At 42.0% G+C, this 26,400-nt stretch overlaps 1 protein-coding gene across 7 annotated transcripts; it reads right to left on the reverse strand.

Annotated features, from left to right (window-relative positions):
- On the reverse strand, positions 1-26,314 carry LOC118359650 (calcium-responsive transactivator-like). Of its 7 annotated transcripts, none has more exons than XM_052482020.1 (12): positions 23,722-26,314; positions 20,444-20,560; positions 18,404-18,480; positions 8,812-8,896; positions 8,471-8,618; positions 7,593-7,832; positions 6,435-6,596; positions 3,896-3,997; positions 3,208-3,300; positions 2,854-2,973; positions 2,549-2,676; positions 1-2,324 (listed from the first exon to the last, which is right to left on the reverse strand). In XM_052482020.1, exons 1-12 carry the CDS (start codon positions 23,788-23,790, stop codon positions 2,298-2,300), a joined length of 1,368 nt encoding a protein of 455 aa, XP_052337980.1. In that variant the 5' UTR covers positions 23,791-26,314; the 3' UTR covers positions 1-2,297. The 7 variants fall into 7 exon arrangements, with proteins under 7 accessions (XP_052337980.1, XP_052337979.1, XP_035594128.1 ...); XM_052482019.1 differs by having other exon boundaries at positions 2,484-2,676; XM_035738235.2 differs by lacking the exon at positions 20,444-20,560.
- Between the last annotated feature and the right edge of the window lie 86 nt (positions 26,315-26,400).

Genomic DNA, 26,400 nt, shown 5'->3' on the forward strand with positions numbered 1-26,400 from the left:
CAAAATATCTTTATTGTACTTTGTCAATAAATAATAAGGCAATGTGTTTGTGTGACAAACTGATTTGACAATTGTCTTCTATAACACTAAGGCCTTACCTCCGAACTTGATCTATGATCACGTCAAATATAGTCTATTGAGCAAGACAAATGGCAAACTTTTTAGTTGCTGGAAACCAAATATGCCAGTATGTCATATGCACTCACAGACATAGGCTATGACTACATACATTTCGTAAAAACATAATTTAAAAAAATGAAAAATCCATTCATATGGGCTAAGACAGTTGAAGCAAAATCCAAACCCAATTGCCAACAATAATACTTTGGGTTATGTATTCAACAAGACACAAGGCTAATAAGACTTTCATTTTTGTACTCTAATAGGCTATAGACTCAAAAATGTGTGGTAGCACACAGAACATCTAATTACAAGCCTACTGATAATATCACTCTGCTCCAATGACTGACTGTATTGCTCCTATTGAAAAGGTGTTGTACCGATTGCCAAACACATTCTTCTGTTTGGAAATTATTTCTTAGAAACAACTTGAATGACATTATGATAAATAAATGTGCATTACAGAGAATAAAACAGAATAATAAATACTGAAACATCTGATAATTAAATAAAATTAATTGATAAATAAATATAGGATGGAAAAAGTTCCAATATACCATATGAAAGTTAAATGATTTAGCTTATTTAAAAAAACACTTAGTTAAAAAATAGAAAGGCAATCAGACCAAATTTAAGAATGAACAAAAGGGGTTGATCATGGACATGTATTTTCCATACTGTATTATGTGATGAGATTATGATGGTGTTGATACACTATATATACAAAAGTATGTGGACCCCATCAAATTAGTGGATTCGGCTATTTTAGCCACACCCGTTGCTGACAGGTGTATAAAGTCGAGTACACAGCCATACAATCTCCATACACAAACATTGGCAGTAGAATGGCCTTAATGAAGAGCTCAGTGACTTTCAACATGGCACCGTCATAGGATGCCCCCTTTCTAGCAAGTCAGTTTGTGAAATTTCGGCCCTGCTAGAGCTGCCCCGGTGAACTGTAAGTGCTGTTATTGTGAAGTGGAAACGTCTCGGAGTAACAACGGCTCAGCCGCGAGTAGTAGGCCACATAAGCTCACAGAACGGGACTGACAGAAGCTGAAGTTGCAACACTCACTACTGAGTTCCAAACTGCCTCTGGAAGCAACGTCAGCACAATAACTGTTCATCGGGAGCTTCATGAAATTGGTTTCCATGGTCGAGCAGCCGCACACAAGCCTAAGATCAACATGTGCAATGCAAAGCGTCGGCTGGAGTGGTATAAAGCTCACCGCCATTGGACTCTGGAGCAGTGGAAACATGTTCTCTGGAGTGATGAATCACGCTTCACCATCTGGCAGTCTGTTCGATGAGCAGATGTCCACATACTTTTGGCAATGTAGAGTAGTTGATGCACACTTGTCAATTCACCAGCTATTGTGTCTATTACCTTACTAAAACATTGGTTCTTCTTACACAAAGAGAGTGTTAACACAAAACAGTCGGTCACACCACACACTGACTGACCTACACAACTTCACAGATTTTAAAAAACACAACCTGAAGACAGGTTGAACACCACCGACAAGCCCCATTTTCACTTTAATCAAAGTACACTTATCAAGAGTCAACTCTTAAGTTATTCTCTACACTGAATAATAGATGCTGATTGTATGGTATTAGATCAATCTTATGTAAATGTGAACAACCTAATTGGCACATTTCCAATTACATTCTTAAAGAGAGGATAGCACTTGTATTGTGCACCCTGTGAAAGACAAAGACAGAAAGGAAGGATATGAGGAGCCAGGTAGAGGCTGATAGAGGTCACAGACCAAGGAAGGAAGACATTTAGAGGCAGGTTTAAAATTTCACATGAGTTTAAAACACATATAGTGCCCATGTTAATATAATAATACTATTGAGGATGCCCCGATTTGTTACCAGATACCCCCCTAATTCAAAGCCTCTTATAGAGGGTGAGGAGAGAAAGCAGAGATGAGAGGTGCCTCATACAGGATCTCCTGAACCAGTTAACCTCTACTCAGCTAGAAAATAGTGAACAAGCAGACAATGGAGCTGATATTCTAGCATTGTAATCTGTCTCTCAGCAAACTAAAAGGATTCAGAGCTTAATCTAACTAATTTACTCAGACTGGTTTACACATGACTGTTAAGGGGCATTCACAGAACTGTTCCCTTGCCTAACCTGTCCACCAGTTTGCCCAGGAGGTGGTGCCTTATTGCTGGTAGTTTCCATATTGACCCTAAGGGAGTGGGAGGTAGAAAAGAAAACACAAATCTTTAGTCATTTCAGGTCAGCGTGAGATGGGGAATACTTTCGATCATTAATACTTTCTCATGATTAAAAGCAACCCATGGGCATCGCTATTGTGGTAATTTGCGGTGTGAGTTGCCCAATTTACCCAATGTTTGGTTGGACAGCACCGTCCTCCTCAAAACGTGGGGTCAGGGGTAGCTGTAGCTGTACCTGTTCGTAAGCGTAGGGCCTCTGTGTCTGTGCCCCAGGGGCAGCCTGGGAGGAGCGGTAGGAGCTATACTGCTGGCCCTGACCCTGCTGGTACTGGGAGTACTGGGACGACGCACCCTGACCTGGACCTGGAGACCAAATCAGTCAGTCAACCAAGTATTCAATCACTCTGACAGATGTAACAGTAAAACAATAATCTTCTCAAAATACCAATTTACTGATTTAATGTTAAATTCCCAACCATCTGCATCAACATGTCCATAGCAAAACATAGGCAAGTGCGCACCTGTGTGTGTGTTCCTTACCATAGCCCTGTTGCTGTGTGCTGTAGCCCTGCTGTGAGGGGTACTGTTGTTGGCTGAAGGGCTGCTGCTGACCTGAGCCATGCTGGTACTGGGCTTGCTGCTGACTGTACTGGGAGTTGCCTGGGGGTCAGAAGTAGGGATGTAACTTCTTCAAGATTGACTTCAGACTTGTATTAAGCGGACTGTAGTTCGTCGTGGACAGATGCACATAACATAAATAGTAATCAAGCATCTGCTATATTTTACTGCTGGGTGTCTGAGATTAGGCCTAGTGTGGCAGATAGCTAGCAGCTACAATACTATCACAACCTTTATGCTTATTAGGCATGAGTCTGATGTGGTTTGGGAACATACCTCCTTCGTAGTAGTGCTGTGAGGACTCGTCAAAGGGCCTCTCATAGCCCTGTTCGCCGTAGGACGACTGTTGGTAGGAGTACTCGGCTTGACCTGGAGTGGGCAGGAATGAGCACGTGCCAAAACCACTCTATTATAAACAATGTGGGTCCTCACACATATGCTATAGAGAGCTTGGTCCTCTCACAGTCCATAAAGCTTATACATACATAGGTGTGCACCCATAAGATGACAAGAGCACAAACAGACATTTGCCGTGCCTCGGACACTCAAATACGAACTCACATTTAAACAAAGCACACACAAACACCCTACAATCAGTTGGGGCTTTGGGAAATCTCTGGGACCAACTGCAAGTTTAGGTACACCAAAGTGGAACATTATTAACAGAGACACACCAGGAGGTAACAGTTCTGGGACCAACCTCTGCACTTTGCCATAACAATCATAATCCATCCATATTATGACCGTACAAAAGACTCCCATTAAACTCCCACAAGAAGATAAAGAAAAGACAAGAAGCCAGAGGATTGATTTATTGAGTTCAGCGCTGAAGACAGGGCAGTGGGATAACACAGACGGGAAGGCATGTATATGTGTGTGTGTGTGTGTGTGATTGAGATGTCTGAAAGGTGTGTATGTGTTTGGAGTGGTTGTGTGTGTGAGGGTCAAGGCTCTGAATGATTACCATCAGGGTAATACTGCTGGTTTATGGGCTCACTGGAGCTCTGAGTGTGTCCATACTGCTCTCCGTAGAACTCGTCTTGTCCCATGTACTGCAGTGCACATCCTGCAAGACAGGCGACACCAGGATTGGTTAATCAGCTGGTCCGACCAATGGGGCTCTGTTGGTGACTAAAGGAGGCTGGGCCAGGACACTTTGGGAGTTGGAGAGTTGGAGGGGAGTGTCTGCGTGTTTGGTTTTACTATCCTTCTGGGGACCAGAAGTCCTCACAAGAATATTAAACAAGGAAAATTCAGACAAGTGTGGACATTTCACCGGTTCCATGAAGGAAAATTACTATTTTAGGCTTGGGGGTTAGAATTAAGGTTAGGAGTTAGGGTTAGGGCTTAAGGGTTAGGTAAAATAGGATTTGTTATTCAATTGTTTGGTCCCCACAAGGATAGTAAAACAAATGTGTGTGTGTGTGTGTGTGTGTGTGTGTGTGTGTGTGTGTGTGTGTGTGTGTGTGTGTGTGTGTGTGTGTGTGTGTGTGTGTGTGTGTGTGTGTGTGTGTGTGTGTGTGTGTGTGTGTGTGACCTTAAATCCCCCAAAGTCCCTACAAGGAAGTTAAAACAAGGACAATTCTTCCTTGTGGGGACATTTCCCACATCCCCATGAAGACAAATGCTATTTTAAGAATAGCGGTTAGGGTTACAATTAGAGTAAGTGGTTACTCTAGTTAGGTTTAGGGCTGGGGTTAAGGTTAGGGAAAATAGCTCGCCATGAGGATAGAATAGCAAAATGTGTGTGACTGTGAGAGAGAACGAGAGGCACGAGAGTGAGAGATGCACAATGCGTGCCTGCGTGCATTAGTATGTGCATGAGTGTGTGTCTGTGCGTATGAGAGTGAGGGAGAGGAGAAGTGGCATCATATGGGTGCTAAATGATGTCATGAGAAGATTTTTTGTGTTTGAATGACTGAAGTTCAAGTAGAATTAGACTGAATACATGATAGTGTAGGAGGCGGTAAGTAGACTGAAGTCTCTTTGTTGAAACACACGTATTCTGGTTTTCACTTATTTTGTTCCGAAGGATGGCTATTCCCTACTCTATCTGAAATGTGAATTGATAATGTTTGTGTTGGGAAGAAAATGCATCAAAGAACTGAAGGATTTTGGCTGCCATTTGAGTCCAATCATTCTCATTTCAGAATGTTCAGCCCTATCCAAACCATGATCTGAAAAATTATAGATTCCTATGAGAATTAAATTAAATATGACTTTCTGAAAAGATCAATGACAGAGATGGAAGTTTTCAGAAATCTGAGCGGGTCAATGACATGAGAAAGCAGTGGTGTTGGTGGTGGTCTTGGTGGTGTTATTGGTGGTGTTGGTCTTGGTGGTGTTGTTGGTGGTCTGCAAAAACTACAGATGCCATTCCTTCCTTTTACATCTCAAACTACCAAATCAATTTTTTTTTTCTGTTGCCAAAAGTATTGCTGGAAATATCGTTATATCTGCAAGATAGAAACTCACAGTCTCGCAAAATATAAATATTCTACAACATATTGATCCTATGACGTAATGCAAAAGGACCATTATCACAGCAGTCAACAGCTAGAGAAGAAAGCATCTTCCATGGCAAAAGAAAGTCTTATTACATTCCCATTGATAAATATCCATTGTCAGAGATGAACTATACACCGGCAACAATTTGCCACAAAAAAAGTCTGACAGTGTTAGAAAGACAATCTCCAAGCGTGATATCCGACAATACAATACCCAATATCACCAGACACAGTCGAGAGAAGCGCCTTTGCAACAACCATTCGACCAATCAGAGGATGGCTTGTGAGCTGGTCACTTAACCCAACTCGGAGTCAGAACAATACAGTCCATGTAGACAGGACCCAGTGACTGTACCTGGACAAGCTGGGATAAGACCAGGGTAAGTCACACCATACAACCCAGGGCTAGTGACCTCTGTTGCCCTGGAGACAGTGTCTCAGAAATCCAGTACAGACAAGCTACTGACGAGTCTCTGTGAGGAACGTGTCTAGCCCACATCCCACACCAAACAAGGGGATGTTTGGGGACTATTTTTAGGCACATGCTGACACAGCGTGGGTAAAGTGATTTACAGAGACTGGGACTCCAAGTGACAACAGCCATAAATCTTCAGTCTGCTTCTTCCTAAAGTCATTGGCAGACCATTACCATAGGTCAGATCCTCTAGGCTACACACCTGCGATACCATGGTAACGTACGTGCATCATTGACAGATTACATCCACCCTACATATCATAGTCTGTTTTTAGGCGCACACTTCCTAAACGCCTGCTAACTATTAACATCTCAAAGTTTCACCCCACATCCATGTCCTTTGCATTCACTTTGGCTACATCTTTCACAAGTAATCACCTACACTCAAAACCATACAGCCATCTTCTCCACCGATAGACCACAGTGAGCCACATGCATCCCTGCAGACTTAGCATGCCCCTGCAGCTCTTAACCAAACCGCAGCAGCCTGTAGGAACACAGAGAAAGACATGGTCACCTACCCTGCTGTGTGGGTCGGTAAGTCCCCATGGGCCTCTGGCTCACCATACTGTTGCCTTGTCCGCTCTGCCCCAACATGCCCATAGCAGTCTGTTGGCCCTGGTAGTGCTGCTGCCCGGCCCCAGTCTGGGACGACGGGTAATGAGGCTGCTGCATCATGGAGACTAGAGGATGGTGGGGGGAAGGGCCGTTATACATCAACACACACACCCAATGTCAACATCATCATCGTCTTCATTACTGTAATCATCATTCATAACCAGAACAGAAATTGGGGGAGTAAATCTCTGCAGTAAATGCAAAAGAAGCCAGAGAGGGGTCAGTGCATAAAACAGAGATAAATACACATTGACAACCAGGGAGACGAGGGCGGGCTGCAGGGATGCATGTCAGGGGTTAGAGGTCAGGAGAGGATAGGAGAGCCTGAAGCAGGGTGGTGACTGGGATTTGGGACGATACTAGACTCCAGAGGGAGGAAGGGGATGCCTAACAGTCTGATGAACTGAATATGTTTGGATCTTCTTGTCGTTCATACGGGACAATGCGATATTCGGAGGTTATGGATTGTGAAGTTCAAGCGTATAAAGACTAGAGAAGGTTTTCTAAAAGCTAGGGAAGAGAAGGGAGGTTATAGAGAACGATGTGGAAGAGTTGTGGAGGTGGAATACCTTCAGGGTTCCCTGGATCAGTCAATCATTCACTGGTGTCCTGTCTAAATCAATACAATCGTCATTTTCTAGAATCCTCAGAGAGAGCACAACTCCCTATCGCTCCCTCCCTCTCTTTGCCCTGCTGAGAGCTAGGCCAAAACTACAACCTCACTCAAACTCCAGAATACACTCCACTCTCAGATTCACATCTGTTCATCCTCTCAGCTTCCCTTTCTCCTTGATCATCCCCCCTTCCCCTCCAGAGCTCTGACATTTACTGCAGTGGGGGCTGGCCAATCACACTCCCTGAGCTAGGAGTGGACTCGTCATTAACTAGTAACGTACTTAGCAACAAGACTCACTAGGGCAAGCAAAATAGAACAGCCAAATTAGAAATCATGTATTTCCAAAGGAATTGTGTTTTCAATTATTGAATATCATTGGCTTTGATGGCTTATTGCTATGCCACTGGTCCTTGGTCTCTGGTTCCTCTGCACCTGGCTGGCTCACCTGGGTTGGACTGCATGTTGAGGTTGCTGCGGGAGGAGGAAGAAGAGGAAGAACCGTAGCCTGGGCTTGGGCCAGGCCCCTGGATCATGCTGCCCTGGGAAGAGGGGGGCACGGGGTGGCTGTAGCCCAAGGCTGAGCTGTGGGTGCTGGCCGGCAGGCTGAGGGACGTGGAGGAGGGCCCAGCCGACTGTGTCTGATCCGCATGCTGCTGCTGCTGCTGCATGGGAGCATGGCTGGGGCCTGACAACACACTGAGCAGTCAAAGCAGCCGGACCCTCAGGCACACGTAATGCCACCATGGCCACAGGTACCATGGAAACGCAACACATTCAGTTCATCGCTACACCACAGGAGGCTCGTGTAGGACTAAATTAAGAGGTTTGGGGTGCTGGGATTATGCAGAGACACTTAACGAGAGAAGAATTAGTGGAAACAAGGAGGGACAGATTGACAAGAGGAAAAAGACCTGTATGGATACATAAAAGTGCATCTCAATAGTCTAAAGTGGCTTCCTCTCCATTTTTCCATTCCTTAATGTGCAATACCATGAGAGAACTGGCCAGGTGAAAGTAAATGCACAGTTAGCATCTGCCAAATTGCATCCATTTATCATGTCTTAAGGGATCAGTGCAGCTGAAGAAGATTATGAAGATATTAGAATAAGAAGCCACTTTAAACTATCACTATGCACCCATAAAATGATGTCTGCAGAGATGAGAAGACTTGAGATCCGAGATGCTGCCAAGCTATAGGGGGTGAATTGGAGGGTCAGACAGACAGACCATGCAGCAGACAGTCAGTTGAGCAGAGAAACCAGCAGTGAGATTGTACACACGTACAGACAAAGGTGTGTTCGTGTGTGGAGATGGGGGTCTCACCATTGCTCATCTGACTCTGCATCATGGAGGAGGGGGGCAGGCCAGGTGTCATGGCGTCGTTGAGGTTGCTCTGGGAGTGTATGGGCCCACTGCCCCCGTTCTGCCCCATCCCTCCAGGACCCATACTCCCCATGTTAGGGGTAGGAGGCTGGCAAAAAATAAAGAGAGGAGAGATGTGAATTTACATCTCTCGAGAATTGTGTTAGAGAAAAATAACAGCTCTAAGGGTGAGGGAGGAAGAAAGACATTAAAAGAGAGGTGTGTGGTGAGAGAAATTGAGAGATAACGAGAGAGAGAGAGAGAAAGAAATGACTAAATTGCGTAACTCCATGCTGACTTACCGCAGGTAACAGTGACTGCATGTTCTGATTAGAATCTGCTATCGTGGCCAGATAGACCAGGTTTCTGTGAAGAATCTGCTGATACCTATCAAAGCACAAAGAGACTTTAACATAATGACTACCTGTGATATACTATCTTCATGCTTAAAACATCTTCATCCAAGTATACATCTGCTTTGACTGGAAACCTGACGTTGAATTACGTTCTGTCGGGTAGAAATGAGCGTTTCAATCAGGAAAGTTTCCTCTCACGATCTCTACAAGCCAGAATGTTGAATAAAATACAATTTTAAAGTACGTTTGTCCGCGCGGTTGGTCCTTTTGGTTGTAGGAATGTGAGACAATATATCCACAGGAAAGTATAACGACATCAACTTTCAAAGCGCTGGTAGGGCGTTCAGATTTCTATCACCTGAAGCATGTGTACAAGATAAACATGCATCCACAGAAACATGCATACTTTCTTGACCTCTTGCATGTGTTTACAAGGTTCTGCGCATTATTCAAATGATAGACAGTTCAAATGCCTTGTTTCATTTTTCTGTAGATGTTATGTATGTATGTATGTGTATGTATACCGTGTACAGTAAGTATATATATACATATGTACAGTACCAGTAAAAAGTTTGGACACACCTACTCATTCAAGGGTTTTTCTTTATTTTTATTATTTTCTCATTTGCAGAATAATAGTGAAAACATAAAAACGATTGAATAACACATGGAATAACACAACCTTTAACTGGTTGTATACATATATATATATATATATATATATATACACATACATACATACATACATACATACATACATACATACATACAGTATATATATATATATATATATATATATATATATATATATATATATATATATATATATATATATATATATATATATACACATATATGTGTATATATATATATACACATATATATATATATATATACTGTATATATGTATGTATGTATGTATGTATGTATGTATGTATGTATGTATGTATGTATGTATGTATGTATGTATGTATGTATGTATGTATGTATGTATGTATGTATGTATGTATGTATGTATGTATGTGGTGACCCATCATTCATTTATAATTATTTTTGGGGCGGCTTGCCTGTTTTCCATGTTATTTTGGAATTAATACGTGTCAAAAAGTGCTTTCTGTGGTGGGGCAAGCCAGCAGAAAATACGGAGCATTACGCCATGATTGGCTCAGTGTTTGTCACTCATGGGGACATTACGTCACTGCCAAGTCTAAGGGTAGATGTAAAAAATTCTAGCACCTTGGGTGCTGCCATAAAGTTACATTAGAAGTGCCTATCCAAGAAGGCTCAAGGTCATTGGCCACAAATAAAATTATGTCAAATCACGTTATATCTACAGTAGCTTTGACATCATACTTTCAAAATCTTAGCTAGCAGTCATCAACATGAATAAAGTCGACAATCTACTGGCAAATAATGTTTCATCCTTGAAGAGAAAAACTGAAGAGAAATCATAGATAAAACGTATCGGTGGTCATTGGCCATTGGACATAAACATTACAAGTTGGAAATCACAAATTCAAAATGATAAACATTCAACATTGGGCATTCTGTCAATGAAGCATGATTTGTATCGTGCTCAAAACAACTGTTAACACAGAACTGCGAAAATGTGACTTCTATGAGTTCAAGACAACTGGGAAGCCAGGAATACACAAGCTTCGACTGGGAAATTGTAAATCAGGCCTCTTTTGAGAGCTGCGACCTAAAGATCAAGTGAGAACACCAGAACAAGGTGAGTCCAAAAATGTATTGTATGCTACTGCATAAATGATGTAATATGCCAGGGAGATATGTATACTGTAGCTAAGAATGTAATACTAAGTGTATGTTGTGTAGTAAGATGTTAGTAGCTCATGTGCCTCACCCAAATAATTTAATTACGCCTACTGTTCTGACTTGGTGGTGCACATGTAGCCTATAACCTGTTTTAGAGAAATGTAAACATAGAATATTGTAAGAGCTTTCATTGTCTGCTTATATGCCCCTTGTTAATGGCAGTAAATGAGGCTGAATGAACTGAACTGTTTTGCTGCCAGACAAGGCACCACTGATAGCCAGGTGGAACAGTGGTAAGACTTTGGGACTGCTGTTGGGACAGCTTTATGTAGGCCCTAACCGTTTGTGGGCCCAAAATGTCAATTCCTATATTGTTTAGTGTTGTATTGTGGAGTGGCTTTGCTTGCATGCATCCAACTTTCTTTTTTTTCCCCCCACCAAGATTTACATACTAAAATCGCCAATACATGTATGTACAGTTAAAGTCGGAAGTTTACATACACTTAAGTTGGAGTCATTAAAACTTGTTTTTCAACCACTCCACAAATTGCTTGTCAACAAACTATAGTTTTGGCAAGTCGGGTAGAACATCTACTTTGTGCATGACACAAGTAATCTTTCCAACAATTGTTTACAGACAGATTATTTCACTGTATCACAATTCCAGTGGGTCAGGAGTTTACATACACTAAGTTGACTGTGCCTTTAAACAGCTTGGAAAATTCCAGAAAATTATGTCATGGCTTTAGAAGCGTCTGATAGGCTAATTGACATAATTTGAGTCAATTGGAGGTGTACCTGTGGATGTATTTCGGGGTCTACCTTCAAACTCAGTGCCTCTTTGCTTGACATCATGGGAAAATCAAAAGAAATCAGCCAAGACCTCAGAAAAAAAATGATACACCTCCACAAGTCTGGTTCATCCTTGGGAGAAATGTCCAAATGCCTGAAGGTACCACATTCATCTGTACAAACAACAGTACACAAGTATAAACACCATTGGACCACGCAGCCGTCATACAGCTCAGGAAGGAGACGTGTTCTGTCTCCTAGAGATTAACGTACTTTGGTGCAAATCAATCCCAGAACAAGAGCAAAGGACCTTGTGAAGATACTTTTGTGCCTGTTTCCTCCAGTATCTATATCCACAGTAAAACAAGTCCTATATCGACATAACCTGAAAGGCCGCTCAGCAAGGAAGAAGCCACTGCTCCAAAACCACCATAAAAAAAGCCATACTACGGTTTGGGGGACAAAGAACTGCAAATGGGGACAAATATCATACTTTTTGGATAAATGTCCTCTGGTCTGATGAAACAAAAATAGAACTGTTTGGCCATAATGACAATCGTTATGTTTGGAGGAAAAAGGGGGAGGCTTGCAAGCCGAAGAACACCATCCCAACCGTGAAGCACGGGGGTGGCAGCATCATGTTGTGGGGGTGCTTCGCTGCAGGAGGGACTGGTTCATGAGGAGGGAAAATTATGTGGATATATTGAAGCAACATCTCAAGACATCAATCAGGAAGCTAAAGCTTGGTCGTAAATGGGTCTTCCAAATGGACAATGACCCCAAGCATATTTCCAAAGTTGTGGAAAATGGCTTAAGGACAACAAAGTCAAGGTATTGGAGTGGCAATCACAAGCCCTGAACTCATCCTGTAGAAAATTTGTTGGCAGAACTGAAAGAGCGTGTGTGAGCAAAAAGGCCTACAAACCTGACTCAGTTTCACCAGCTCTGTCAGGAAGAATGGGACAAAATTCACAAAACCTATTGTGGGAAGCTTGTGGAAGTCTACCCTAAACATTTGACCTAAGTTAAACAATTTAAAGGCAATGCTACCAAATATTAATTGAATGTATCTAAACTTCTGACCCACTAGGAATGTGATGAAAAAAAAACTGAAATAAATCATTCTCTCTACTATTATTCTGACATTTCACATTCATAAAATAAAGTGGTGATCCTAACTCACCTAAAACAGGGATTTTTTTACTAGGATTAAATGTCAGGAATTGTGGAAAAACTGACATTAAATGTATTTGGCTAAGGTGTATGTAAACTTCCAACTTCAACTGTATGTGTATATGTACAGTGCATTCGAAAAGTATTCAGACCCCTTGACTTTTTCCACATTTTGTTACATTACAGCCTTATTCTTAAGTTAATTCACAAAAAACATATCATCTTCAAACTACACACAATACCCCATAATGTCAAAATGAAAACAGGTTTTCAGAATGTTTGAACATTTATTAAAAATAGAAAACAGAAATACCTTATTTACATACTGTACCGTTCAAAAGGTTGGGGTCACTTAGAAATGTCCTTGTTTTTGAAAGAAAAGCTAATTTTTTGTCCATTAAAATAGCATCAAATTAATCAGTGTAGACATTGGTAATGTTGTAAATGACTATTGTAGCTGGAAACGGCAGATTTTTTATGGAATATCTACATAGGTGTACAGAGGCCCATTATCAGCAACCATCACTCCTGTGTTCCAATGGCACGTTGTGTTAGCTAATCCATGTTTATCATTTTAATAAGCTAATTGATCATTAGAAAACACTTTTGCAATTATGTTAGCACAGCTGAAATCTGTTGTTCTGATTAAAGAAGCAATACAACTGGCCTTCTTTAGACTAGTTGAATGTCTGGAGCATCAGCATTTGTGGGTTCGATTGCAGACTCAAAATGGCCAGAAACAAATAACTTTCTTCTGAAACTCATCAGTCTATTCTTGTTCTGAGAAAGGAAGGCTATTCCATGCGAGAAATTGCCAAGAAACTGAAGATCTTGTACAACGCTGTGTACTAATCCCTTCACAGAACAGCACAAACTGGCGCTAACCAGAATAGAAAGAGGAGTGGGAAGCCCTGGTGCACAACTGAGCAAGAGGACAAGTACATTAGAGTGTCTACTTTGAGAAACAGACACCTCACAAGTCCTCAACTGGCAGCTTCATTAAATAGTACCCGCAAAACACCAGTCTCAACTTTAACAGTGAAGAGGCGACTCCGGGATGCTGGCCTTGTAGGCAGAGTTGCAAAGAAAAAGCCATATCTCAGACTGGCCAATAAAAATAAAAGATTAAGATGGGTGAAAGAACACAGACACTGGACAAAGGAACTCATCCCGGAATCGCCTCTTCACTGTTGACGTTAAGACTGTGGTACCACCTATGGTAAATTCAATTGATTGGACATGATTTGGAAAGGCACACACCTGTCTATATAAGGTCCCACAGTTTACAGTGCATGTCAGAGCAATTGTCCATAGAGCTCCAAGACAGGATTGTGTCGAGGCACAGATCTGGGGAAGGGTACCAAAATAATTCTGCAGCATTGAAGGTCCCCAAGAACACAGTTGCCTCCATCATTCTTAAATGGAAGAAGTTTGGAACCATCAAGACTGTTCTTGGAGCTGGCCACCTGAAAACTGAGTAATAGGGGGAGAAGGGCCTTGGTCAGGGAGGTGACCAAGAACCAGAAGGACAACCATCTCTGCAGCAGTCCACCAATCAGGCCTTTATGGTAGAGGCACCTTAAGGACCCTCAGATCATGAGAAACAAGATTCTCTGGTCTGATGAAACCAAGATTTTCAGCGGCAGGGACTGGGAGACCAGTCAAGATCGAGGGAAAGATGAACGGAGCAAAGTACAGAGAAATCCTTGATGAAAACCTGCTCCAGAGCACTCAGGACATCAGACTGGGTTGAAGGTTCACAACAACCCTAAGCACACAGACAAGAAAATGCAAGAGTGGCTTTGGGACAAGAGAGAGAGAGAGAGACCTGAAAAAATCGAGAGAGAGACCTGAAAATAGCTGGGCAGCAAAGCTCCCCATCCAACCTGACAGAGCTTGAGAGGCTCTGCAGAGAAGAATGGGAGAAACCCCCCAAATACTGGTGTTCCAAGCTTGTCGAGTCATACCCAAGAAGACTCGAGGCTGTAATCTCTTCCATAGGTGCTTCAACAAAGTAATGAGTAAAGGGTCTGAGTACTTATGTAAATGTAATATAAGTTTTGTATTGTTAAAAAATTTGCTAAAAATTCTAAAAAGCTGTTTTTGCATTGTCATCACAGGGTATTGTGTGTAGATTTATGAAGGGGAAAAAAACAATTTGATCAATTTTACAATAAGACTAACGTAACAACGTGAAAAAAGTCAAGGGGTTTGAACACTTTTCCAAATGCATGTATATATATATATATATATATGTAGTGCCTTGCAAAAGTATTCATCCCCTTTCGTGTTTTTCTTATTTTTATAACCTGTAATTTAAATGCATTTTTACTTGGAATTTACTTGGAATGTGATGGACATACACAAAATAGTCCAAACTGGTGAAGTGAAATGAAAAATAACTAACGGAAAAGGGGTGCATGCATATGTATTCACCCCCTTTGCTATGAAGCCCCTAAATAAGATCTGGTGCAACCAATTACCTTCAGAAGTAATTTAATTAGTTAAATAATGTCCACATGTGTGCAAACTAAGTGTAACATGATCTGTTACATCATGTCAATATACACTGCTCAAAAAAATAATGGGAACACTTAAACAACACAATGTAACTCCAAGTCAATCACACTTCTGTGAAATCAAACTGTCCACTTAGGAAGCAACACTGATTGACAATACATTTCACATGCTGTTGTGCAAATGGAATAGACAACAGGTGGAAATTATAGGCATTTAGCAAGACACCCCCAATAAAGGAGTGGTTCTGCAGGTGGGGACCACAGACCACTTCTCAGTTCCTAGATTCCTGGCTGATGTTTTGGTCACTTTTGAATGCTGGCGGTGCTTTCACTCTAATGGTAGCATGAGACAGAGTCCACAACCCACACAAGTGGCTCAGGTAGTGCAGCTCATCCAGGATGGCACATCAATGCGAGATGTGGCAAGAAGGTTTGCTGTGTCTGTCAGCGTAGTGTCCAGAGCATGGAGGCGCTACCAGGAGACAGGCCAGTACATCAGGAGACGTGGAGGAGGCCCTTGTGAGACCATATGCTGGTGTGGTTGGCCCTGGGTTCCTCCTAATGCAAGACAATGCTAGACCTCATGTGGCTGGAGTGTGTCAGCAGTTCCTGTAAGAGGAAGGCATTGAGGCTATGGACTGGCCCGCACGTTCCCCAGACCTGAATCCAATTGAGCACATCTGGGACATCATGTCTCGCTCCATCCACCGACACCACGTTGCACCACAGACTGTCCAGGAGTTGGCGGATGCTTTAGTCCAGGTCTGGGAGGAGATCCCTCAGGAGACCATCCGCCACCTCATCAGGAGCATGCCCAGGCATTGTAGGGAAGTCATACAGGCACGTGGAGGCCACACACACGACTGAGTCTAATTTTGACTTGTTTTAAGGACATTACATCAAAGTTGGATCAGCCTGAAGTGTGGTTTTCCACTTTAATTTTTGAGTGTGACTCCAAATCCAGACCTCCATGGGTTGATAAATTTGATTTCCATTGATAATTTGTGTGATTTTGTTGTCAGCACATTCAACGATGTAAAGAAAAAAGTATTTAATAAGAATATTTAATTCATTCAGATCTAGGATGTGTTATTTTAGTGTTCCCTTTATTTTTTTGAGCAGTGTATATACATACACCTGTTCTGAAATGCCCCAGAGTCTAAGCAAGGGGCACCACCAAGCAAGCGGCACCATGAAGACCATGGAGCTCTCCAAACAGGTCAGGGACAAAGTTGTGGAGAAATACAGATTGGGATTGGGTTATAAAAAAACATCTGAAACTTGGAACATCCCACGGAGCACCATTAAATTCATTATTTAAAAAATGGAAAGAATATGGCAACACAACAAACCTGCCAATAGAGGGACGCCCACCAAAACTCACAGACCAGGCAAGGAGGGCATTAATCAGAGAGGCAACAAACAGAACCATTTTAAGCCGTACACTCCACAGAGCTGGGCTTTATGAAAGAGTGGCCAGAAAAAAAGCCATTGCTTAAAGAAAAAAATAAGCAAACACGTTTGGTGTTCACCAAAAGGCATGTGGGAGACTCCCCAAACATATGGAAGAAGGTACTATGGTCAGATGAGACTAAAATTGAGCTTTTTGTCTGGCACAAACCCAACACCTCATCACCCCGAGGACACCATCCCCACAGTGAAAGATGGTGGTGGCAGCATCATGCTGTGGGGATGTTTTTCATCGGCAGGAACTGGTCAGAACTGAAGGAATGGTGTATGGCACTAAATACAGGGAAATTATTGACAGAGTCAACATTAATCAGGAAACAGACAAAGACTGAGACAAGAACAGTCAGCAGATGGGAACAAAAATGACAAACGACAATTAATGCTGAAGCAGGGAATAGAGTGGGGAACCAGACAGATATAGGGGAGGTAATGACAGAGGTGATTGAGTCCAGGTGAGTCCAATAATTGCTGATGCGCGTGACGGGGGGAAGGCAGGTGTGCGTAATGATGGTGGCAGGAGTGAGTAAAACTGGGACGCCTGGCGCCTTCGAGCACCAGGGAGGGGGAGCTGGATTAGGCGTGACAGTACCCCCCCCCTAGGGGCACCACCCGGAGACCCACCTGGGCGAGCCTGTCAGGCCTGCCAGAGGCACGGGCGCTGGACAAGCCGGCTGGGCGTAAACTCCCGACAAACCGGGAGAGGCATGGGAGCCTGGCGAGCCAGCTGAGGCATGAGGCCTGACGTAGGATGGGTGCCTCCCGAGCCAACCGGGGGGCAAGAAACCTCTCTAGTCAGCTAGGGCGTGACAGGCCGACGAGCTGGCTTAGGCACCCCCGGGTCCATTGGTGGCGGCCCCCGGACCCAACGTCACCACCAACCGGAAAGCCAGCACTCCCCGAAGCTTCGTTTGGGGGCTTCAGCATTCTGTAAAGACCGACGCCAGAGATGAGAAGCAGGTACCGGAAGTCAACATTTAATAAAGAAACAGACAATGACCAAGACAAGAACAGCGTCAGCACACGGGTACAAAACGACAAACGGCAATTAATGTTGAAGCAGGGAACCAGACAGATATAGGGGAGGTATTGACAGAGGTGATTGAGTCCAGGTGAGTCCAATAATCGCTGATGCGTGTGACGGGGGATAGGCAGGTGTGCGTAATGATGGTGGCAGGAGTGTGTAATGTGGGGAGCCTGGCACAAGGCGCCAGGGAGGGGGAGTGGGAACAGGCGTGACAGGTATGTGTATATATATATGTAATTGTATGTATGTATATGATTTACTGCTCTATGGATATAATTACTGTGTGGATAACCTTGTTTATTATTATGTATTGATTTTTATCTTTAATTTTGTTCACTTTTTATGTGATGCGCACAGCAGAAATCCCCGGAAGAACAATTATCACTGAATTATCACAGTTAATTATTGTATTGTTTGTTTATGTGTCAATTAATCCCCTAAGGGATGGGTTGCCAACTGGCGATTTGACGCGAAAATAAAAAGTAATTAATTCATTCATCAGAACTTTGAAAAGTTTATGTAATTATACTTTCCTGTAGATATATTTTCTCACATTCCTACTGCCAAAAGTACCAACCGCACGGACAACCGGTAAAGTATGTTAAAATATAATTTAATTCAACATCAGGAAAGGAAACTTTCCTGATGCAAACACTCATTTCTGCCCAAAGTGGAATTCAATGCAATTCAACATCGAGTTTCCCGGCAAACATCTGCTATACAGTAACCTATAACATGCATATGTGCACAACAGTAGGCCTATGAAGACAGATGTGACACCTACTGTGTGCATTCTGCTGTTTTTCCTTTGTTCTGGTAATCCATTATACATTGTATCAGATGGTGATTTTCATCCAGCATCTTTGGGAGGTAAAAAAAAAGGTAACACCTCACTTGACACACAGCGTCATAACACGTTATGACACGGTGATAACATGCCATAAAATGTCATAACAGCTGGCATAACCTGTTATAATATGGTCATAACACTGTCATGACACACACATTATATATATATGTATATGTATATGTATATGTATATATATATATATATATATATATATATATATATATATATATATATATATATATATATATATATATACACACACACACAGTAGTGGCCAAAGTTTTGAGAATGACACAAATATTCATTTTCACGCAGTATGCCGCCTCAGTTTGTAAGATGGCAATTGGCATATACTCCAGAATGTTATGTGATCAGATTAATTGTGATCAGATGAATTGCAATTAATTAATGAATCCCAAAAAAACATTTCCACTGCATTTCAGCCCTGCCACAAAAGGACCGGCTGACATCATGTCAGTGATTCTCTCGTTAACACAGGTGTGAGTGCTGACGAGGACAAGGCTGGAGATCACTCTGTCATGCTGATTGAGTTTGAATAACAGACTGGAAGCTTCTAAGGGAGGGTGGTGCTTGGAATCATTGTTCTTCCTCTGTCAACCATGGTTACCTTCAAGGAAACAAGTGCCATCATTATTGCTTTGCACAAAAAGGGCTTCACATGCAAGGATATTGCTGCCAGTAAGATTGCACCTAAATCAACAATTTATCGGATCATAAAGAACTTCAAGTAGAGCGGTTCAATTGATGTGAAGAAGGCTTCAGAGCACCCAAGAAAGTCCAACAAGCACCAAGACCGTCTCCTAAAGTTGATTCAGCTGTGGGATAGGGGCACCACCAGTACAGAGCTTGCTCAGGAATGGCAGCAGGCAGGTGTGAGTGCATCTGCATGCACAGTGAGGCAAAGACTTGTAGGATGGCCTAGTGTCAAGAAGGGCAGCAAAGAAGCCACTTCTCTCCAGGAAAAACATCAGGGACAGACTGATATTCTGCAAAAGGTACAGGGATTGGACTGCTGAGGACTGGGGTAAAGTCATTTTCTCTGATGAATCCCCTCTCCGATTGTTTGGGGCATCCGGAAAAAAACTTGTCCTGAGAAGACAAGGTGAGCGCTACCATCAGTCCTGTGTCATGCCAACAGTAAAGCATCATGAGACCATTCATGTGTGCCAAGGGAGTGGGCTCACTAAGAACACAGCCATGAGTAAAGAATGGTACCAACACATCCTCCGAGAGCAACTTCTCCCAACCATCCAGGAACAGTTTGGTGATGAACAATGCCTTTTCCAGCATGATAGAGCACCTTGTCATAAGGCAAAGGTGATAACTAAGTGGCTCGCGGAACAAAACATGGATATTTTGGGTCCATGGCCAGGAAACTCCCCAGACCTTAATCCCATTGAAAACTTGTGGTCAATCCTCAAGAGGCGGGTGGACAAACAGAAACCCACCAATTTGGACAAACTCCAAGCATTGATTATGCAAGAATGGGCTGCCATCAGTGGCCCCCAAGTTAATTGACAGCATGCCAGGACGGATTGCAGAGGTCTTGAAAAAGAAGGGTCAACACTGCAAATATTGACTCTTTGCATCAACTTCATGTAATTGTCAATAAAAGCCTTTGACACTTACAAAATGCTTGTAATAATAGTTTAGTATTCCATAGTAACATCTGACAAAAAAAATCTAAAGACACTGAAGCAGCAAACTTCGTGGAAATTAATATTTGTGTCATTCTCAAAACTTTTGGCCACGACTGTATATACATTTATGACACCTACATAATAGTGTAAAAACCCACAAAACCTAATAGTGTAAAAACCCACAAAACCTATCACACAAGGCAAAACATTCCATTACACCATAGCCTACTTTTTAACAGTCTGTTAATGCTGTTTAACATTTTGTTAATTATCTTTGTTATTGCTCACACATTGATGTCAGACATGCACCTACCCCAATGCTCTGTTGCTGATGACTGGAATGAATGCAGGAGCAGATGTTAGGAGTGTGTATTGGAGGTGAAGTCAGGTGCAGGAGAGCAGAGTGTAGTGAACAGGCACACTTTTTATTCTGGTCAAAATAACAGCACAAAGTAACATATATAATATGCCCGAAAACACAGAACATAGACAAAAAGTAATGCGAGTAACAATGTCCACAATATCAAAATACACGTAACACAAACAATTCTACACAAAGACATGATGGGGAACAGAGGAATAAATACATATGAATTGATTGGGGAATGAAAACCAGGTGTGCAGGGAACAAGACAAAACAAATGGACACGTGAAAAATGGAGCGGCGATGGCTAGAAAGCCAAATGAGAGGAACCGACTTCGGCGGAAGTCGTGACAGCAGATGTCAGGAGAAGGACAAGGCACCCTCTTCTTGACTGATGACTGATCATATGGTCCTTCTGTAGCTCAGTTGGTAGAGCATGGTGCTTGTAACACCAGGGTAGTGGGTTCGATTCCCAGGACCACCCATACGTAGAATGTATGCACACATGACTGTAAGTTGCTTTGGATAAAAGCGTCTGCTAAATGGCATATATATATATATAAGGGCTTGTAGGTGATAGGACTATCTGGCTTATATGATTATGGTCAAAAAGAGTATATTATTAGTCCAAGTAAAGTGACACAGGATGATTATAATTCTTCTTGACTGTGTCATAAAGTGTATTTTCTACAAGTTACTTAAAATATGATGAAAAAAAACATGACTGTACAACATCAAAGGACTTGAGAAACAAACTTTCAAACCAAAGGAAACTTCTTGGCAGGGAATGAAATTATTTGAATAAATGACACCTACACTCTTATGTAAGTGTCAGAACCAGCCATAAGATAACGCAATATACACTACATGACCAAAAGTATGTGGACACCTACTTGTCGAACATTTAATTCCAAAATCATGGGGATTAATATGGAGTTGGCCTGCCCTTTGCAGCTATAACATCCTCCACTCTTCTGGGAAGGCTTTCTACTAGATGCTGGAACATTACTGTGGGGACTTGTTTCCATTCAGCCACAAGAGCATTAGTGAGGTCGGACAGCGATGTTGGGCAATTAGGCCTGTTTGATGGGGTTGAGGTCAGGGCTCTGTGCAGGCCAGTCAAGTTCTTCCACATTGATTTCGACAAACCATTTATGTATGGACCTCGCTTTGGGCATGGGGGCATTGTCATGCTGAAACAGGAAAGGTCCTTCCCCAAACTGTTGCCACAAAGTTGGAAGCACAGAATCATCTAGAATGTCATTGTATGCTGTAGGATTAAGATTTCCCTTCACTGGAACTAAGGGGCCTAGCACGAACCATGAAAAACAGCCCCAGACCATTATCCATCATCCACCAAACTTTACGGTTGCATTGGGGGAGGTAGTGTTCTCCTGGCGTCCACCAAACCCAGATTTGTTCGCCGGACTGCCAGATGGTGAAGAGTGATTAATCACTCCAGATGCTCCAGAGTCCAATGGTGGCGAGCTTTACACCACTCCGGCAGACGTTTTGCATTGCGCATGGTGATCTTAGGCTTGTGTGCAGCTGCTCGGCCATGGAAACCCATTTTCATGAAGCTCGCGACTAACAGTTATTTTGCTGATATTGCTTCCAGAGGCAGTTTGGAACTCAGTAGTGAGTGTTGCAACCGAGGACAGACAATTTATACATTCTATGCACTTCTGCACTCGGCAGACCCATTCTGTGAGCTTGTGTGGCCTACCACTTTGCGTCTGAGCCGTTGATGCTCCTAGATGTTTCCACTTCACAATAACTGCACTTACAGTTGGCTGGAGCAGCTCTAGCAGGGCAGAAATTGGCAGACTGACATGTTGGGAAGGTGGCATCATATCACGGTGCCAGGTTGAAAGTCCCTGAGCTCTCCAGTAAGGCCATTCTACTGCCATTGTTTGACTATGGAGATTGCATGGCTGTGTGCTCGATTTTATACACCTGTCAGCAACAGGTGTGGCTGAAATACCTGAATCCACTGGGTGTCCACATACTTTTGTATATATAGTGTATGTCACAACAGGTGTAAATACATGGGTCATGACCATATTATGTATGACAGGTTACAAGTTATGTCAGCTATTATGACATATTATGATCGTGTCATGACACTGGGTGTCAAGTAAAGTGATACAAAAAAAAAACGTTAGAGTAGTTTACTATAATGTTACTACACTATAAGAAATTGTCCTGAATACCCCCCCTTTCTTGCTCAACACAATTATCTGGGTCGGATGTTTTTCTTGGAGCATCATTAACGTCGCAGAAGAGACTGTTTCAGTGGAACGGAGCCGTTGTTTGTTTTTTTCCCTGCAACTCAAGTCTTTCATTATCTTCAGCCAATCATAGTCTTTCATTATCTTCAGCCAATCATAACATTCCGTCATCAGTGACAAAAAAAACTGTGAACTAGAAAGGAGAACCTGTGCTGTCTTCTATTAACTACCGTACGCATATCCAAATTAAGCGCTCTAACCGTGTTTAAAAACATTTGAAAGCCACCCTAAATTAATGCAATGCCTGCCTCATCCCCTCTAGGCTTAACAAAGGTCCAATGATGTTGCTGCACGTAGGCTCAAAACTGTCCCGTAATCCACACACCTTCCATGAATCACTCTCTGTCGCCACTGTCAGACTATCCGTTCATCGAGTGCACGTGCCTCTTACCACTCAGTGGCTGTCCAAATAATTATCACTAGTCTACTCTCACGTCTCTGTCACGGCTTGCTATTTTTTTTGTAACAATTTGGAGTATGGTTTTCAAAAGAAACAATATTGATCCAAGAAAAAAATCACTCGCAACAGTTCACAAAAAATCCTATGAAGGGCATGCACCAGAATAAGCACTATTTCAGTCAGACTCGGGACAAACTTGCATATTTTTCTAGGATGTTTATGCTCTATTATTAGACAACATTGATGTTTTAACGCATAACATAGTAGCCGTTATGTAAGCTTACATAGAAATGCACACTGAAGTTTTAGGGGGCAACGGAAACAACAACAAAAAGTAGCCTTTGAGTAAAGTCAATCTGTTTTAATAGTGTCATATCATCCCCTCGCTGTCTGCCTCGCTCTACTGTACCAGTTGCCTTCTCTGTGCTGATGTTCACTACTTTCCCACCATTGACACTGACTGACTATGCAAGCTCTCAAATCGACAAAATATGTCATATTTGACGACGTAATGAAGCAAAAAGAAATAGCATTACCTTTTGTATAGTTTGTTGTGTCACCTCCCCTTTGCTCCATGGGCGCGCCGATGAAAATGCAACCGACATTGTGATATTAGGAAATGGAAAAAATGAAAAGCCTATTTGTATTGTAATATGTAGCTTATATCTAGCGCGCAGCCCTCTATAACATAGTTGCCCTCTATAACATAGTTAGGTTTCCCATTTTATGAAAATCATAGGGGTGTGTGAACCCCTGGATTACACCAAAATGAAAAGAAATGACGAATAAACAACAATATTCTCCTGGACGCAAATTGATAGTTTACTATACATTTGGTCATGTTGCAAAGGTGGAGAGTTCCATAATGTCTATGAAAAGATTCGCCTTGATCGAGACGCTCACTCAGTAATTTTTTGGTATAAACCAGACATAGGCTGCAGGCTGCAGTAGATTTTTTCTCACAGTAGTAGGGTCGTCCCTAGTTACCACAGCCACAAAATCCTAAACCCCGCCTATTTCTACAATTTGTCTTCTTAAAATGTGATTTTAAACATAACCATAACCTTAAATTAAGAGCAAAAAGCACATTTTTGTTTTCATAAATGTTTACAATATAGCCAGACAACCCAGTAGTAGAGGCAAAGACAGTACAGTAAGAAGACCACAGAGAGAAGAGGTAACCCAGACACGTCACATGGCTATAAAGCTGAAGGAAGCATCCGTTTAGAACGTTCTCACCACCAAATATGGTAGTGAGTTTACTGTTCATTTTTATTGTTTATGTCACTTGTGTATATTATCTACCTCACTTACTTTGGCAATGTTAACACATGTTCCCCATGCCAATAAAGCCCCTTGAATTGAATGAAAGTCCAGTCGCGGGTAGTGAGAGAGAGTGGAACTAGATGAAACTGAGCAGACATTATGCTAATTTTCTCATCCATGAGACATCTGATCTCAATACCTTTTTCTGTTTCCAAAACTAGAATCTGTTACGAACACCGTGCACTAAATTGTAAAATATCGCGTTGTTAAGAAGGAATGAATTTAGTTTGTACACACGCGCACTTCACAGACGTGTCGAGCCCTAACGGAAATATGCAAATACATGCTACAACGCGCCAATAGGATTTCACCAGCTAGTACTTGGCTTTTCCGCCCTCCTTGCGTGTTCCGTTCACAATGCTTAATTTGCGCCCACTGTGAACGACACAGATGAACTATCTTGGCTTAGTTATATCTTTGCTAATACTGCTTCTCCAATAACTGCTTCTCCTTCTCCCATCACACTTGTAGTCGATGTCATGGCAACGTTGGATAGCTCAACTAATTCGTAAAAACACGAAATCGGGTCCTTTCGCGCCGAATTTCGCAGGCGCAGGGCCCCAAATTCATAAAACCTTAACAATAAATTTCTTAACTGCCATTTTTTTCCTTAACTATATACTTAACTTAAGCAAATGTGCAATTCCTCCAAAATGTTTGACATTTTCTTGCTCTATTTCATATGTTTATACTTTAAAAAAATAAGAATAAACAAAGTTATTGGAAATGTTCTTAATTCCAAGATAGCTAAACTCTTGTTTTAAACTCAGGGTAGTGAGAGAAAAAAAGCTCATGAAAGCAATTGACCATGTTTAATTCACTCACAAACTTAATCTGAAAAATTCAGTATTGATTATTTTAAACCCAAGAACATGTTTTAGAACAGTAATCTCAGTAAGAAATATGATAACATGATTGCCATTGCTAGATAGATAGCTAAAACATTTGCCTAACACAACACACCTAGCAACAAACATATTTGGAAGATTTGTAAGAAGATATTTGGGAAGTTCGGAAGAAAATCATTAAATCTTAAGATAGAGGAATTACACCTTCAAACTATCTTATGAACCTCTTATTTGTTTTCTTAAGAACCGTACATAGGCAAATGCTATTGGAAGATCTGCCAAGATTGTTCGGGAGTTTCTAGAGAAGAACTATAAAGAGGATATGGAGTCCGATACAGACACCATTAAGCTTGCCATCAGAGGGCTACTTGAGGTGAGGCTTACACCACTTAAGAACATTTGATGGCAACAATGTAGTGATTGGAACAAAGCACAGATTTTCCTCCATCAAACTTTGCACCCTGTGTTCGCAGGTTGTCCAGTCAGGGGGAAAGAACATTGAGCTAGCCATTATGAAGCGGGATGAATCAATGAAGGTCTGTTTGAAATCGTGACATCTCAGCAAATCCAGAGGATCTCACCTGTGTAATACTGCAGCTTAATACTGTTGCCCTAATTATTTATTTTCCACTGTAAATAGATTCTGGTCCAAGAGGAAATCGAGGAATATGTCACAGCTATTGAAACAGAGAAACCATGTACACTTTGAGCAGTCATAAAAAATTTAAAAAAAAAAAAAAACAGCAATCTCATAATTTACATGAATTCTCATTGTTTCTCTAGCCATTTCTGGAGGGACCCCCAAGGATTGCATATTTTTGTTCTAGTCCAGCATAAACACCCGATTTGACTAATCAGCAGACTATTGTCTGGTTGAATCAGGTAGGCTATGGTAGTGCTGGTAGACTCCAGTGCTCAAGGTACTGGGTGTTAAGACTAAAACAAAATGCTCCCTCCCTGGGAGTCCCAATGGAATGGATTGAGAAACACTGGTGCCCGAATGGATCACATGCAATCTTAAGATTTTACCTTATTCTTGCA

This window comes from Oncorhynchus keta, chromosome 27 (genome assembly GCF_023373465.1).
Source record: "Oncorhynchus keta strain PuntledgeMale-10-30-2019 chromosome 27, Oket_V2, whole genome shotgun sequence".
NCBI lineage: Eukaryota > Metazoa > Chordata > Actinopteri > Salmoniformes > Salmonidae > Oncorhynchus > Oncorhynchus keta.